The sequence below is a fragment of the Aotus nancymaae genome, unplaced genomic scaffold, assembly GCF_030222135.1.
Source record: "Aotus nancymaae isolate 86718 unplaced genomic scaffold, 86718_ANA_hifiasm-v0.15.2.pri h1tg000062l, whole genome shotgun sequence".
In the NCBI taxonomy this organism is placed as follows: Eukaryota; Metazoa; Chordata; class Mammalia; order Primates; family Aotidae; genus Aotus; species Aotus nancymaae.
In genome coordinates this window covers 34,711,536-34,724,206 of record NW_026988476.1, presented here as the reverse complement: position 1 = coordinate 34,724,206, position 12,671 = coordinate 34,711,536, and the positions used below count along the sequence as shown (strand labels likewise).

General features: G+C 38.2%; 1 protein-coding gene and 1 long non-coding RNA gene across 4 annotated transcripts in view; one reads left to right on the top strand and one right to left on the bottom strand.

Annotated features, from left to right (window-relative positions):
• The window catches only part of GATM (glycine amidinotransferase), a 45,422-nt gene extending 32,881 nt beyond the window's left edge, over window positions 1-12,541 (top strand). For all 3 annotated transcript variants that reach the window (XM_064366011.1, XM_012442308.2, XM_012442309.3), the window contains 7 exons: window positions 3,789-3,984; window positions 5,369-5,559; window positions 6,803-6,940; window positions 7,101-7,265; window positions 8,781-8,844; window positions 9,611-9,727; window positions 11,444-12,541. In XM_064366011.1, the coding sequence (XP_064222081.1) occupies window positions 3,789-3,984; window positions 5,369-5,559; window positions 6,803-6,940; window positions 7,101-7,265; window positions 8,781-8,844; window positions 9,611-9,727; window positions 11,444-11,556 (984 nt within the window). In that variant the 3' untranslated portion in view covers window positions 11,557-12,541. The remainder of the gene's footprint in view (window positions 1-3,788; window positions 3,985-5,368; window positions 5,560-6,802; window positions 6,941-7,100; window positions 7,266-8,780; window positions 8,845-9,610; window positions 9,728-11,443) is intronic.
• LOC105710130 (uncharacterized) overlaps window positions 1-12,671 on the bottom strand; it is a 91,950-nt gene that overhangs the window by 8,769 nt on the left and 70,510 nt on the right. The window lies entirely within an intron of this gene.

Below are 12,671 nucleotides of genomic sequence, written 5' to 3'. Positions count from 1 at the left end.
CATTTCTAGATATTTCTTGTAAAATGTATTGTGCCCTGATCATTTGGACTTTGTCCAACCTTTGTCAGATTATAAACTCTACAAAAAAAATTCACATTTGTTCAAATAACTTTTTTCTCCCAGGAAAGTTTAATTTATCAAGGCAAGCTTCACTCTGCACAAATAGTCACAGAGGGAGGATACTTTGGAATGAGTCTGGCAAGACAGCATAACTCTGCATCTCCTGTAACCCAGTGTTAAATTTTCAAAGGCTTCTTGTCCCTAGTGGATTGTAGGAGATGTGCCTGGCATGAGAAAGAGGAAGTGGTGAATGGATAAGTAGTACCAGCATGTGTCTGACAGGAATATAAAGAGCCATTATTATGCTCTTTCTGGTTGCTGTTGCAGAAATTCGTAGGAGTAGAAAACAGTGGAGTGCTTTTATTTTGTTTTTTGAAAGGGTAGCTTGGTCTTTAAAAATGTTTAATGCTGATAACATTTTTCATAGGCCAGAAATTCAGTCTGCTGTTTGCCTACAGATCTTTAAAAGTAAAAAAACTAATTAAGGCTGGATGCGGTGGCTGACGCCTGTAATCCCAGCATTTCAGGAGGCCCAGGTGGGCAGATCACAAGGTCAAAAGAGCAAGACCATCCTGGCCAACATGGTGAAACCCTGTCTCTACTAAAAATAGAAAAATTAGCTGGGCGTGGTGGCATGCGCCTGTAGTCCCAGCTACTCGGGAGGCTGAGGCAGAATTTCTTGAACACAGGAGGTAGAACTTGCGGTGAAATCATGCCACTGCACTCCAGACTGACAACAGAACGAGACTCCATCTCAAAAAATATATATGGGGGATAGGGAAGGGATAGCAGTGGGTGGGGGGACAGGGGAGGGATAGCATTAGGAGAATTACCTAATGTAGATGATGGGGTGATGGATGCAGCAAACCACCACGGCACATGTATACCTATGTAACAAACCTGTACATTATGCACATGGACCCCAGAACTTAAAGTATAAAAAAAAAAAAGAATTTAAAAAAAAAAGAACTAATTAACGATTCAGACCCCAGGGGTCAGCAAACTTTGTCTATCAGATAAGTAATTTAGGCTTTGCGGACTATCGGTCTTTGTTGCAACTACTCAACTCTCAACTGTGCCACTGTAGTGCAAAAGTAGCCATATAGACAATATGTAAACAAATGAGTGTGCCTGTGTTCCCATAAAACTTTATTTACAAAAACAAGCAGTGGGCCAAATTTGGCCCATGGACCTTTGTTTACCAACCTCTATTTAAGAGTTTCACTGGCATCATTCAGTTTTTCTAAAGACATGTTTCTTGGTTTATTCCTTATTCACCAAGCTGGGTTCCAGTATAACTGATGTGAACCTGGATATTGAACTAACAAGAGACAAGTCTACTTTCATATATTTCTTATTTATCAGACTGAGATAAAAATGGAAGTAAAGACACAAAATCTAGAAAAGGTACTGTCTTTGACATTAAAGAGCTAAACATCTAGCTATTTGGTCAGTCTTGATGAGGAAAAGCCATTGGGACAATTTGAACCTGTTAAGCAATTCCAGTCTTAAAAGTTTTTACATATCTAGTTAGAAGTGTTCAAACCAGCATAACATGGCCAAGTCCCATGGTGTATTAGGGACACTATTCGAGTAAGAGTTAGAGCACTTGAGTTCTAGTCCTGCTTGTCCAAATAGTTAGCAAGCATGTGACCTCCCAGAGCCTCTTTCCTTACATGTGAAATAAGCACATGAGAACTCGCCCTGTTTCATTGATGGGATAGCTGGAAGACCAAATAAGAATATCCAGTTAAGTAGACACACTCTGACACACTTGAGCCCATGTCCAAGTTTTACAAAAACCTTCTTTCTGGTACTTACTGCTTTCTGAAATTATCTGATTTATGGTGGAGACCCTTATATCTGACATGATCAGGACTAATAGTTGGTCAGTTCATCAATTATATAAAGAAACATTTTAAAAATACCTGCTTTAAACATTTTTAAACAAAAATTTAAATTTAAAACATTTTTAACTTGAAATATATCAATGTACGTTGATTTGCTAATCTTTTGATGAAGATTTAAGGCTTTTTCGTAGAGTTTGGATTCTCTGATTGGAGTTCTGCTTCATCTAGCTTGAAAAATGGGAAGATACATCACATACATTTCTCAGAATATTTATGCAAATTGAGAACTTAGACTATGCAAAACAATCTGAATGGATAATCTTTCTAGATTTTTACATTTTTGAAAACCAGTATTTTGGCCAGGTGCGGTGGCTCACACTTGTAATCCCAGCGCTTTGGGAGGCCGAGAGAGGTGGATCATGAGGTCAGGATTTCGAGACCAGTCTGGCCAACATGGTGAAATCCCGTCTCTACTAAAAATACAAAAAGTTAGCCAGGCATGGTGGCAGGGGCCTGTAATCCTAGCTACTCAGGAGAGTGAGGCAGGAGAATCGCCTGAACTTGGGAGGCGGTGATTGCAGTGAGCTGAGACCACACCACTGAACTCCAGCCTGGGCAACAGAGTAAGACTCCATGTAAAAAAAAAAAGAAAAGAAAACCAATATTTTACAGCTGTTGCACCTACCCTAATTCAAGAATAATTTTTAGCAAATTGATTGATCCTTTTTAAAGCATTCACCTGTTTTCTGTTTGGTTGTCTTTTAAAATACATATAGCCGTAGAAACTTTCTAAATTTTTTTTTCAGCTACTAAAAATTTGTGACTTTGCTTATCAGATCATTTTCTTCTATGACAAAAAGACCTGAAGAGATGTGAGGGCTGAATGGATTAGAAAGAAGAGAGGTATGGTTGGCACGAGGCATATTGACAGGGAAATACTAAAGGCAGACTTGCATTATCACACAATTTTGTCAAGTGTTAATTCTGTTGAATGGGAAAATCAATAATGGTTTTTGTTTTTTTTTGAGATGGAGTCTCACTCTGTTGCCCGGGCTGGAGTGCAGTGGTGTGGTCTTGGCTTACTGCAACCTCTGCCTCCTGGGTTCAAGCAATTCTCCTGCCTCACCCTCTGAAGTAGCTACGACTACAGGCATGTGCCACCATGCCCAGCTAATTTTTGAATTTTTAGTAGAGATGGGGTTTTGCCATGTTAGCCAGGCTGGTCTTGAACTCCTGACCTCGAGCAGTCTGCCCACCTCAGCCACCCAAAGTGCTAGGATTACAGGCTGAGCCACCATCCCTGGCCAATAATGGGGCTTTAAGAGAAATAAAGCATATTTGAAAGTATGTTCCTGATATTAACAGGACAAAATATCTTTTTTTCCCCCTCACAAAATACCTTGAGGTGCTGTTTTCCAGACAATTCCAAGATGCATAGGTAGCCATGGTTTTGGCTTAGTATAAGTGCTTTTATTCTGTTATACTAGTTTGTGTGTTCTCTTGTTTCATTTCATTGAGGCTCTCTAACGGAAGTGCTATGTCCTGTTTTGTCTGCAAAACATGGTAAAAAAAAACTGACCAAGAGGATTCCAAGCCTGTCTGAAGGTAAACGTGCTGTTAGTGGTTGGGCATGAGATCTCAGGCAGAAGGAGCCAAAAGGCCTCAAAATATAAAGATATTTCAGAGTTCTTCATTCAACAGATATTGAGTGTCTCCCCAGAGAGCTCATGAGCTCAGTGCTAGGGATCAACACTGAACACAACATGGTTGTAGTCTCAATTCCCATACCTTATACAAAGAGCTGTTCACTGCCTATGAACCTATCCTGAGCTGTATTTTTCTCCTGTAAGTATTGCATTTATTTGTTTCTACTTCCAGGCCAACACATATGAAAAGTATTGGTCATTTTACCAGAAGCATGGAGGGCAATATTTTCCCAAAGATCATTTGAAAAAGGCTGTTGCTGAAATTGAAGAAATGTGCAATATTTTAAAAATGGAAGGAGTGACAGTGAGGAGGCCTGACCCCATTGACTGGTCATTGAAGTATAAAACTCCTGATTTTGAGTCTACGGGTAAGTGATGTCACATAACTAAACTGCCAGTGTCTGAGTTTTCAATGTCTTTCTTAATGTGTAAGGGGAAAAACTCCAAAAAATTTCTTGGAGAGTCCTTTGGTTTGCTAGTTCTTGAAAACTATTTAAAGATTTATTTAGGAATGGTTTGGTCCATGTTGATATGATTAAGATGTATACAGTCTAAACTCCATTTCATCTAGTGGAATCTCCTTGAAAGAACAATTTTTCCTAAACTTTATAGTCATTTCCTTACATAAGAACAGTGGATTCATTTAATTTTATGCAAGAACAGAAATTTAAAGGGGAATAGAAACATTTGCATTTTATTTTTAACTGACATTGCTGTACGACTGTTCTTGTGCCTTAGGTCACTGTTCTAATTTCTAGCTTTAGATTTATCCTTGGCTCAAATTTTATCTTGTGATACTGACAGTCCTTTAAGAGTTCTGTTTCTGTATAGCAAGAAAGGAGCTTACAAATGGTGAAAGCTTGGTGGTTCAAGATCTCTTTGTACAAGGACTTTATTCCTTCACTTTTTTCCTTTTCTTTTTTTTCTTGGCTTCCCTACCACCACACAGAATTCATATTAGTAATCTAGTGTGTATGATTCAAATTTTTTGCCATTTTCATATATACATATACACATGTATTTTTAGTAATTTTTTTTTTTTTGAGACAGAGTTTCGCTCTTGTTACCCAGGCTGGAGTGCAATGGCGCAATCTCGGCTCACCGCAACCTCCGCCTCCTGGGTTCAGGCAATTCTCCTGCCTCAGCCTCCTGAGTAGCTGGGATTACAGGCACGTGCCACCATGCCCAGCTAATTTTTTGTATTTTTAGTAGAGATGGGGTTTCACCATGTTGACCAGGATGGTCTCGATCTCTTGACCTCGTGATCCACCCGCCTCGGCCTCCCAAAGTGCTGGGATTACAGGCGTGAGCCACCGCACCCAGCTCATTTTTAGTAATTTTTTAACGAAAAAAATAGGTCATATTATATAGACTTTTTTTTTTTTGAGACAGAGTCTCACTCTGTCACCCAAGCTGAAGTGCAGGGGCATGATCTCCGCTCACTGCAGCCTTCGCCTTCTGGTTCAAGAGATTCTCCTGCCTCAGTCTCCCGAGTAGCTAGGATTATAGGCATGTGCCACCATGCCCAGCTAATTTTTTTGTATCCTTTTAGTAGAGATGGGGTTTCACCATGTTGGCCAGGCTGGTCTCGAACTCCTAACCAGCCCGGTCAGGATCAAGTCATCTGCCTGCCTTGGCCTCCAAAAGTGCTGGGACTACAGGCATGTGCCACTGTGCCTGTCCCTATATAGACCTTTTTTGTTTTGGAAATTAACACTACTGAAGTTATCATGGAATTTTTTGGTCTGACAGGTTTATACAGTGCAATGCCTCGAGACATCCTGATAGTTGTAGGCAATGAGATTATTGAGGCTCCCATGGCATGGCGTGCACGCTTCTTTGAGTACCGAGCATACCGGTCAATTATCAAAGACTACTTCCACCGTGGTGCCAAGTGGACAACAGCTCCTAAGCCCACAATGGCTGATGAGCTTTATGACCAGGTGAGTCCCTAATAATAGGCTAGCTTATTACTAGTTTTTCTAAATGATCCACAAAGAGTAAGATAATCTGATACCTTGTCTATATGATACATTTTAAAAATAGAAAACATCATCTTATTTTTTGAAAGTGATTGATTTATGAATATGATAAGAGTAAATGATCCTATGATAATAATAATAGCTAACATTTTTTTGGTGCTTACTTTGTTCTGGGTCCTGGGTTAAACCCTTTATTTACATCCTCAATCCTGTTTGTTTTTCATAACAACCCTAAGGATACTGTAGTATTATTCCATTAGAGGGGGAAAAACTTGCCTACAAGTGTACCACTATTCATTAGTGGAACCAGAAAAGCCTCTAGACTGAAGTTCACTTTCTTCTTCTAGAAAAAAGAACCTGGTCCACAGGCCAAATTCATAGTAAAATGAAATATATGTTCCTTATTAAATCAGTTACCATTTGATCTTTTATAGAAAAAATTTAAAAATTAAAATTGCTTCTAGAGGTTTAAAGACAGAAATAAATAATGAATTAATTTTGCCACTCCCAATCAAATTTGGCAAGGGAAACATGGCATCTGAATTTATGGTATGAGTTAGGCTCAGGACCAAATTCTTTTTCTAAAAGAACAGAATGACTTCATCCAGTTGACTTTCCATATAGGTCATGGAATATTTTCAGAATCAGATAGTGCCTCACCACTTTTTTTCCTGAGTACATAGTCCCCTCTCATCCTCAGGGGATACATTCTAGCCCCTCAGTTGATGCTGTTACTCAACTCCATATATTTTGTTTTTTCCTATACATACACACCTATAATAAAGTTTGATTTACAAATTAAGCACAGTAAGAAACTAACAACAATAATTAATAATAAAATGGAACAATTATGTAAATATATTTTACTAAAAGTTAGGTGAGTGTGGTCTCTCTGTTTCTCTCAAAATATCTTAATATTTTGGGATGACACTTGACTGTCGGTAACTGAAACCATGGAAAATGAAATCATGTGTAAAGGAGGACTACTGTATCAGGAAATTACTGTAAAGCCTAGTTTCTTGTTTTATTGTTGTTTTGGTTTATTTACCATGGACCTGTTTTTTTCCCAGGCCTTTTTCAGTCTAGAACTGAGTAGTAATATTTTGGGAAATAATGTTAAACTAATCTTTTTAGTACTGTATGCCTTATAAATAATTTTCTCAAGATCAAATGCATTGAGTGTGTTTATTCTTGTTCCAATTAGGCTTATCCCATCCACTCTGTAGAAGACAGACACAAATTGGCTGCTCAGGGAAAATTTGTGACAACTGAGTTTGAGCCATGCTTTGATGCTGCTGACTTCATTCGAGCTGGAAGAGATATTTTTGCACAGAGAAGCCAGGTTAATGCAGGCTGCCTCTGAAATTTCACACTATATTATTGTATTCTTTACTTCCAAATTAAAATATTTTCATCCTAAATTTTTTTCACTTTGAATATTTTTAGTTTTCTAGACATAGAACCAAATATTTATAGATTGTATCTCTTTCTTTTGTTTTCAGGTTACAAACTACCTAGGCATTGAATGGATGCGTAGGCATCTTGCTCCAGACTACAGAGTGCATATCATCTCCTTTAAAGACCCCAATCCCATGCATATTGATGCCACCTTCAACATCATTGGACCTGGTCTTGTGCTTTCCAACCCTGACCGACCATGTCACCAGGTAAGAGATTTCTTGGGACTCTGGAAAAGCAACAGAATCTAGTAACTAAAATAATTGCCACTGTTTTTTGTTTGTTTGTTTTTTGAGACAGAGTCTTGCTCTTTCAGCCAGGCTGGAGTGCAGTGGTGTGATCTCTGCTCACTGCAACCTCTGTCTCCCAGGTTCAACCGATTCCCCAGCCTCAGGTCCCGAGTAGCTGGGACTACAGGCGTGCTCCACCGTGTCCAGCTAATTTTTTTTTTTTTGTATTTTTAGTAGAGACAGGGTTTCACCATGTTGGCCAAGCTGGTCTCAAACTCCTGACCTCAGATGATCTGCCCGCCTCGGCCTCCCAAAGTGCTGGGATTACAGATGTGAGCCACTGCACCTGGCCAATAATTGCCACTTTTATTCTAAGCACTTCCATGATTCCTAATGGTTCTAAATGACAGATTCAGCAATACTCAACATTATTATGATCAAACATTGGATTTCCTATGGTTTATTACAAGATGTCCAATATGCAGAAATATACATAGTTGACACAATAATTAGTATGGGATCATCAGACTTTGGCTGCTTGCTATTGTCAAAGCTTCCAGTTTGTGCATATGTGTGTATTTTTATCAAACAGGGGGGTATTATCTCATAACTTGCAGTAGTGGTTCCACAGCAGTGAACTGTAGACAAGATGATCCCTGCATGGCCAGGGCAATGCCACTGGGCAATGGTTGTCGTCCCTCTACAGTGGGTTAGGCTCCCATTGGCCAACCCTGCTCTGTAGGGAGAAGCAGAGCCACTGCACGGCAGCTGGTCTATCCCCTTCACCTGCAGCCTCCTACTTTCTGTCCACAGCTCCCTAATTCCAGTTAGGTGCTGAGTGATTTTCTGTTATTTGTAAGGCTGTAGTTCAACTTTTAAAAACCACTATTATACTGTGTCACTGTTGATTTCTGTTTTTTATTTTTAGATCCAATGGCCACCCCTTCTTATTCATTTCATTTTATTATTTATTCATATACTAAGTGGGTGTGTGAACACAGGGATGGCTGAGTTGTAAAGGTCACTAAGAACAATATGGTTCTTTGAGAATGCATAGTTAACATCTATCTTTATACCATGGTCTTAGATTCAAAGTGATGGGCAAGGAAATAGAAGGACTGTGGGTTTGACATACTCACATTTTTGTTTTCTTGTAACTAAATAGGAAATTTTTTCAGTTTTTAAAATGAGAATTTCTTAAGGAAAGTATCTTTGGTATTTTAAGTCTCTGAAACCTGAGAAAAGTATAAGATTATCTTTAAAAGCTTTAACATTTCTGTTACTTTTCAACTTTAATTTGGGGATTTTATGTACATATTTAATTAGGATTCAGATAAAATCATCAAATGTTTAGAAATTTTAATTTATTTATTTTGGAAGCTGAGAAGACAGCTTCTCAAAAATAATTATTAATGATAAGGGCTATTAGAGACTAAGAATAATAATAGTATATGTGGATTTAAGGATTTGGGTTTTTTTTTTTTTGTCTTACAGATTGATCTTTTCAAGAAAGCAGGATGGACTATCATTACTCCTCCAATACCAGTCATCCCAGACGGTATGTTTACTTTCATACACTGATAAACTAAAATATTACTTTAGTGACCAAGGATCTTTTGCCTATAGAGAGCAAATGTTAGCAGCTTAGAGAAAGTGTTTCCTCAGTAAAGTGTAAAGTGGTGCTTTGGATTACGAGCATCAGAACAAGGCTGGGACTTGTGTTTGCAAGTTTTTCTTCCATAGATAATGAAGTGAGGAGAAGACAGAATAAAACAACATCACATAAAGCAAGATATGACTTTTTTTTTTTTCTTGAGACAGTGTCTCGCTCTGTTGCACAGGCTTGAGTGCAGTTGTGCAGTTACAGCTCACTGTAGCCTCAGACTCCTGGGCTCAAGTGATCTTTCCACTTCAACTTCCTAAGTAGCTGGGACTACAAGTGCAGGCCACTATGCCTAGCAAGTTGTTTTTTTATCTGTAGAGCTGGCGTCTTGCTGTGTTGCCCAGTGAGACACCATCTCTGGGCAATAGTCTCAAACTCCTGGGCTCAAGGGATCATCCCACCTCAGCCTCCCATAGTGCTAGGATTACACCATGCCCAGCCAAGATACGACTTAAAAGAAAACAGGGTAAAATTCAAATGTATAATGAGTATGGATTGATTCATACAGTTTGTAGATAAATTGTTTTAAGATTAAAAGTGTTCACATGGAAAGTGAACTACTGAAAGAATTGAGCTGTCACTTTAATATTCTTCACTTGTAAATCCTTGCTTTAAACAAAAATGACAGCAGACATGGTTTAACAGTTGTTGCTGTTTTTAGATCATCCGCTCTGGATGTCATCCAAATGGCTTTCTATGAATGTCTTAATGCTAGATGAAAAACGTGTTATGGTGGATGCCAATGAAGTTCCAATTCAACAGATGTTTGAAAAGCTGGGTATGTACAACAAATGAAACATGTTGTCATACATGAAAATATTAAATGAGAATCACTAAAGAAATGACATGATAGGTTTGATATATGGTTTATCTAATTCAATCTGATTCCTTTTAGAGGCACCAAGTTATTGTTTAACAGAAGGTCAGTATTTTTGTTTTCAACATGTGTAGCCCCAAAAAGTTGGAGATGCATCCTGAGCTCCTGAGACACTCCCTATCAAGAAGTTTATCAATCTTATATGACGTAGCCAATCTCCTGGTGCCCATGTGTGGAAAACCACCCCTTTGAAGATGAGCAGATAGCTTGGTCAGCCTTTCTTCAAATAAGAAATCATGTGGGTCCTTTAAAACCAACTTGTCATCACATACTTTAAAGGACTCATAAGGGTACAGATACAGAAGTGACTTTTATGTGTGATAAGCATAGTTAACAGAGTAGTGAAGTGCAATAAAGGGTGTTGTAAATCATTCAGTTTTGAACTGAAGAGGAGGACTGGGTTTTACTTAAGTAGAAGTTTACTTATCCTGATATTCAAAATTTAGACCAATGATTCCAGTACTATTGAGAAAAATGTTGAAGGAAAGGATTTTCATATGAGCTATTATAAAGGGGTGTGTGTATGTGTGTGTGTATGTTTTTTTTTTGCTTTGTTTTGTTTTTGAGACAGCTCTGTCACCCAGGCTGGAGTGCGGTGGCGCCACCTTGGCTCACTGCAACCTACACTTGCTGGGTTCAAGCAATTCTCCTGTCTCAGCTTCCTGAGTAACTAGGATTACAGGCACATACCACCATGCCTGGCCCATTTTTGTATTTTTAGTAGAGATGGGGTTTCCCCATGTTGGCCAGGCTGGTCTTGAACTCCTGACCTCAAGTGACCCGCCCACCTCTGCCTCCCAAAGTGCTGGGATTACAGGCGTGAGCCACCATGCCCGGCCAGGAAAGTCTTTCTGAATGACTGATGCCGCCTTCTTCTCCCTGGCTATATCAGTGGATCCTTTAGTGACTTTATAGCTTATCCCCCTCTTAAAATAATTAGTTCCTTGAGGAAGAGGGATAGATTTTCTTTTTAAAACCCTACTATGTCTAACACAACAGATACTTCTGAAATACTGTTGGTTAAATAGGCCAGTCACATCACAGCCTTGTCATTACAGATGGTACCAGATTAAACTGATTGTTGGATTTGCTTTGGTACCTGTGTAACCATACAAACCCAGATATTAAAATACCAGCTCTCTTCCATTGTTTCCTTAAGGTGGCCTGCTGAAGTTAATCTGTATCAGATAAACTCTCCTTATATGTGAATATGTAAAGTCAGTGTTTCAGGTCAGCTAAATTATGCTTTGCCTTCTAAATTAACATGGTAAAATTAGAAACAGTCTGACAAAGTAGTTAATGTATAATTCTAAAAGGCCTTGAGATTTTAGTACTTTACCATTTTGAACATTTGGTAGGTATATCTGCTCAGTCTATTGACTTGTGAATAGTCAATAGAACAAAACTTCAGAGTCTCTGTTGACTTTTTGGAGAAGATTTTATATTAGCAGATGAAATATATTTGGTAAAAATAAAATTGGAGGAGAAAAGACTAATCTGGGTTGGGTATCCATAAAGATTAGAACCACAGGATTCCTCCAACTCTGTAGGCCCGCTTTCTCTAGGAGAATCTTCATGTTAGTCCATCTCACTGACTTCATCTCTCTTTCAATGCAGGTATCAGTACCATTAAGGTTAACATACGTAACGCCAATTCCCTGGGAGGAGGCTTCCACTGCTGGACCTGCGATGTCCGGCGCCGAGGCACCCTACAGTCCTACTTGGACTGAACAGGCCTGATGGAGCTTGTGGCTGGCCTCAGATACACCTAAGAAGCTTGGGGCAAGGTTCATTCTCCTGCTTTAAAAAGCGCATGAACTGTAGTGCTTTAAACAATCATCTCCTTAACAGGGGTTGTAAGCCTGGTTTGTTTTTATTACTTTTCCTTGACATAAAGAAAATAACTTCTGCTAGGTATTACTCTCTACTCCTAAAGTTATTTACTATTTGGCTTCAAGTATACAATTTGGTGAATGTGTACCAAGACATTAGTCACCTGAGTAACTTGGGCACTAATAATTAACCATCTACCTCTGTTTTTAATTTTCTTTCCAAAAGGCAGCTTGAAATGTTGGTTCTAATCTTAATTTCTTCCTCTTCTATAGACTTGAGAATTTTTTTTTTTTTTTTTTCCAAATGAGAGGCTTAGAATGTACACAGATCCTAAATAGAATCAGATAATCTCTTTTTTCTCTAGAGGAGAGAAAGACTTAGAACATACATAGATCCTAAGTAGAACCACATAATTGTCTCTTTTTCTAATAAGGAATTTGGGTAATTTTTAATTTTTTGTTTTTTAAAAAATAACCTAGACTATGCAAAACATCAAAGTGAATTTTCCATGAATGTTTTTAATATTCTCACTCAACATTGTGATATATGCTACTAAAAACCTTTTCATATGCATCTTACCTCATTTCAAGTGAATTATTCTAATCTTTTCCTCTCTTTCCAAAAATTTACAGGAAAGTTTAGTGTAATTGGACTTTGCTATCAGTTCCCATCCTTAAGTTTTGCTATTCAATATCTGATAGATACACTGCATCTTTGGTAATCTAAGATTTGTTTACAAATGTGCAAATTATTTAGAGCATAGACTTTAAAAGCGTTAAAAAAAACTAATGGAGGTAAAACCTATATGTGATGCAAAATAATTTTAGTGTTGATATTGTATGTGTATTTTTATTCTAATAAACTTTTGTGTTCCAGATTGAATTTGGCATTGGTCTAGTCATTTTAGTATAAGTAAATTATAGGAATGTGACTCTTGGGACAGAATTCTAATTCTCTAAAATAATCAACATATTCGTCACAAAAGTAAACCTAATACTCACATTCAGAAATG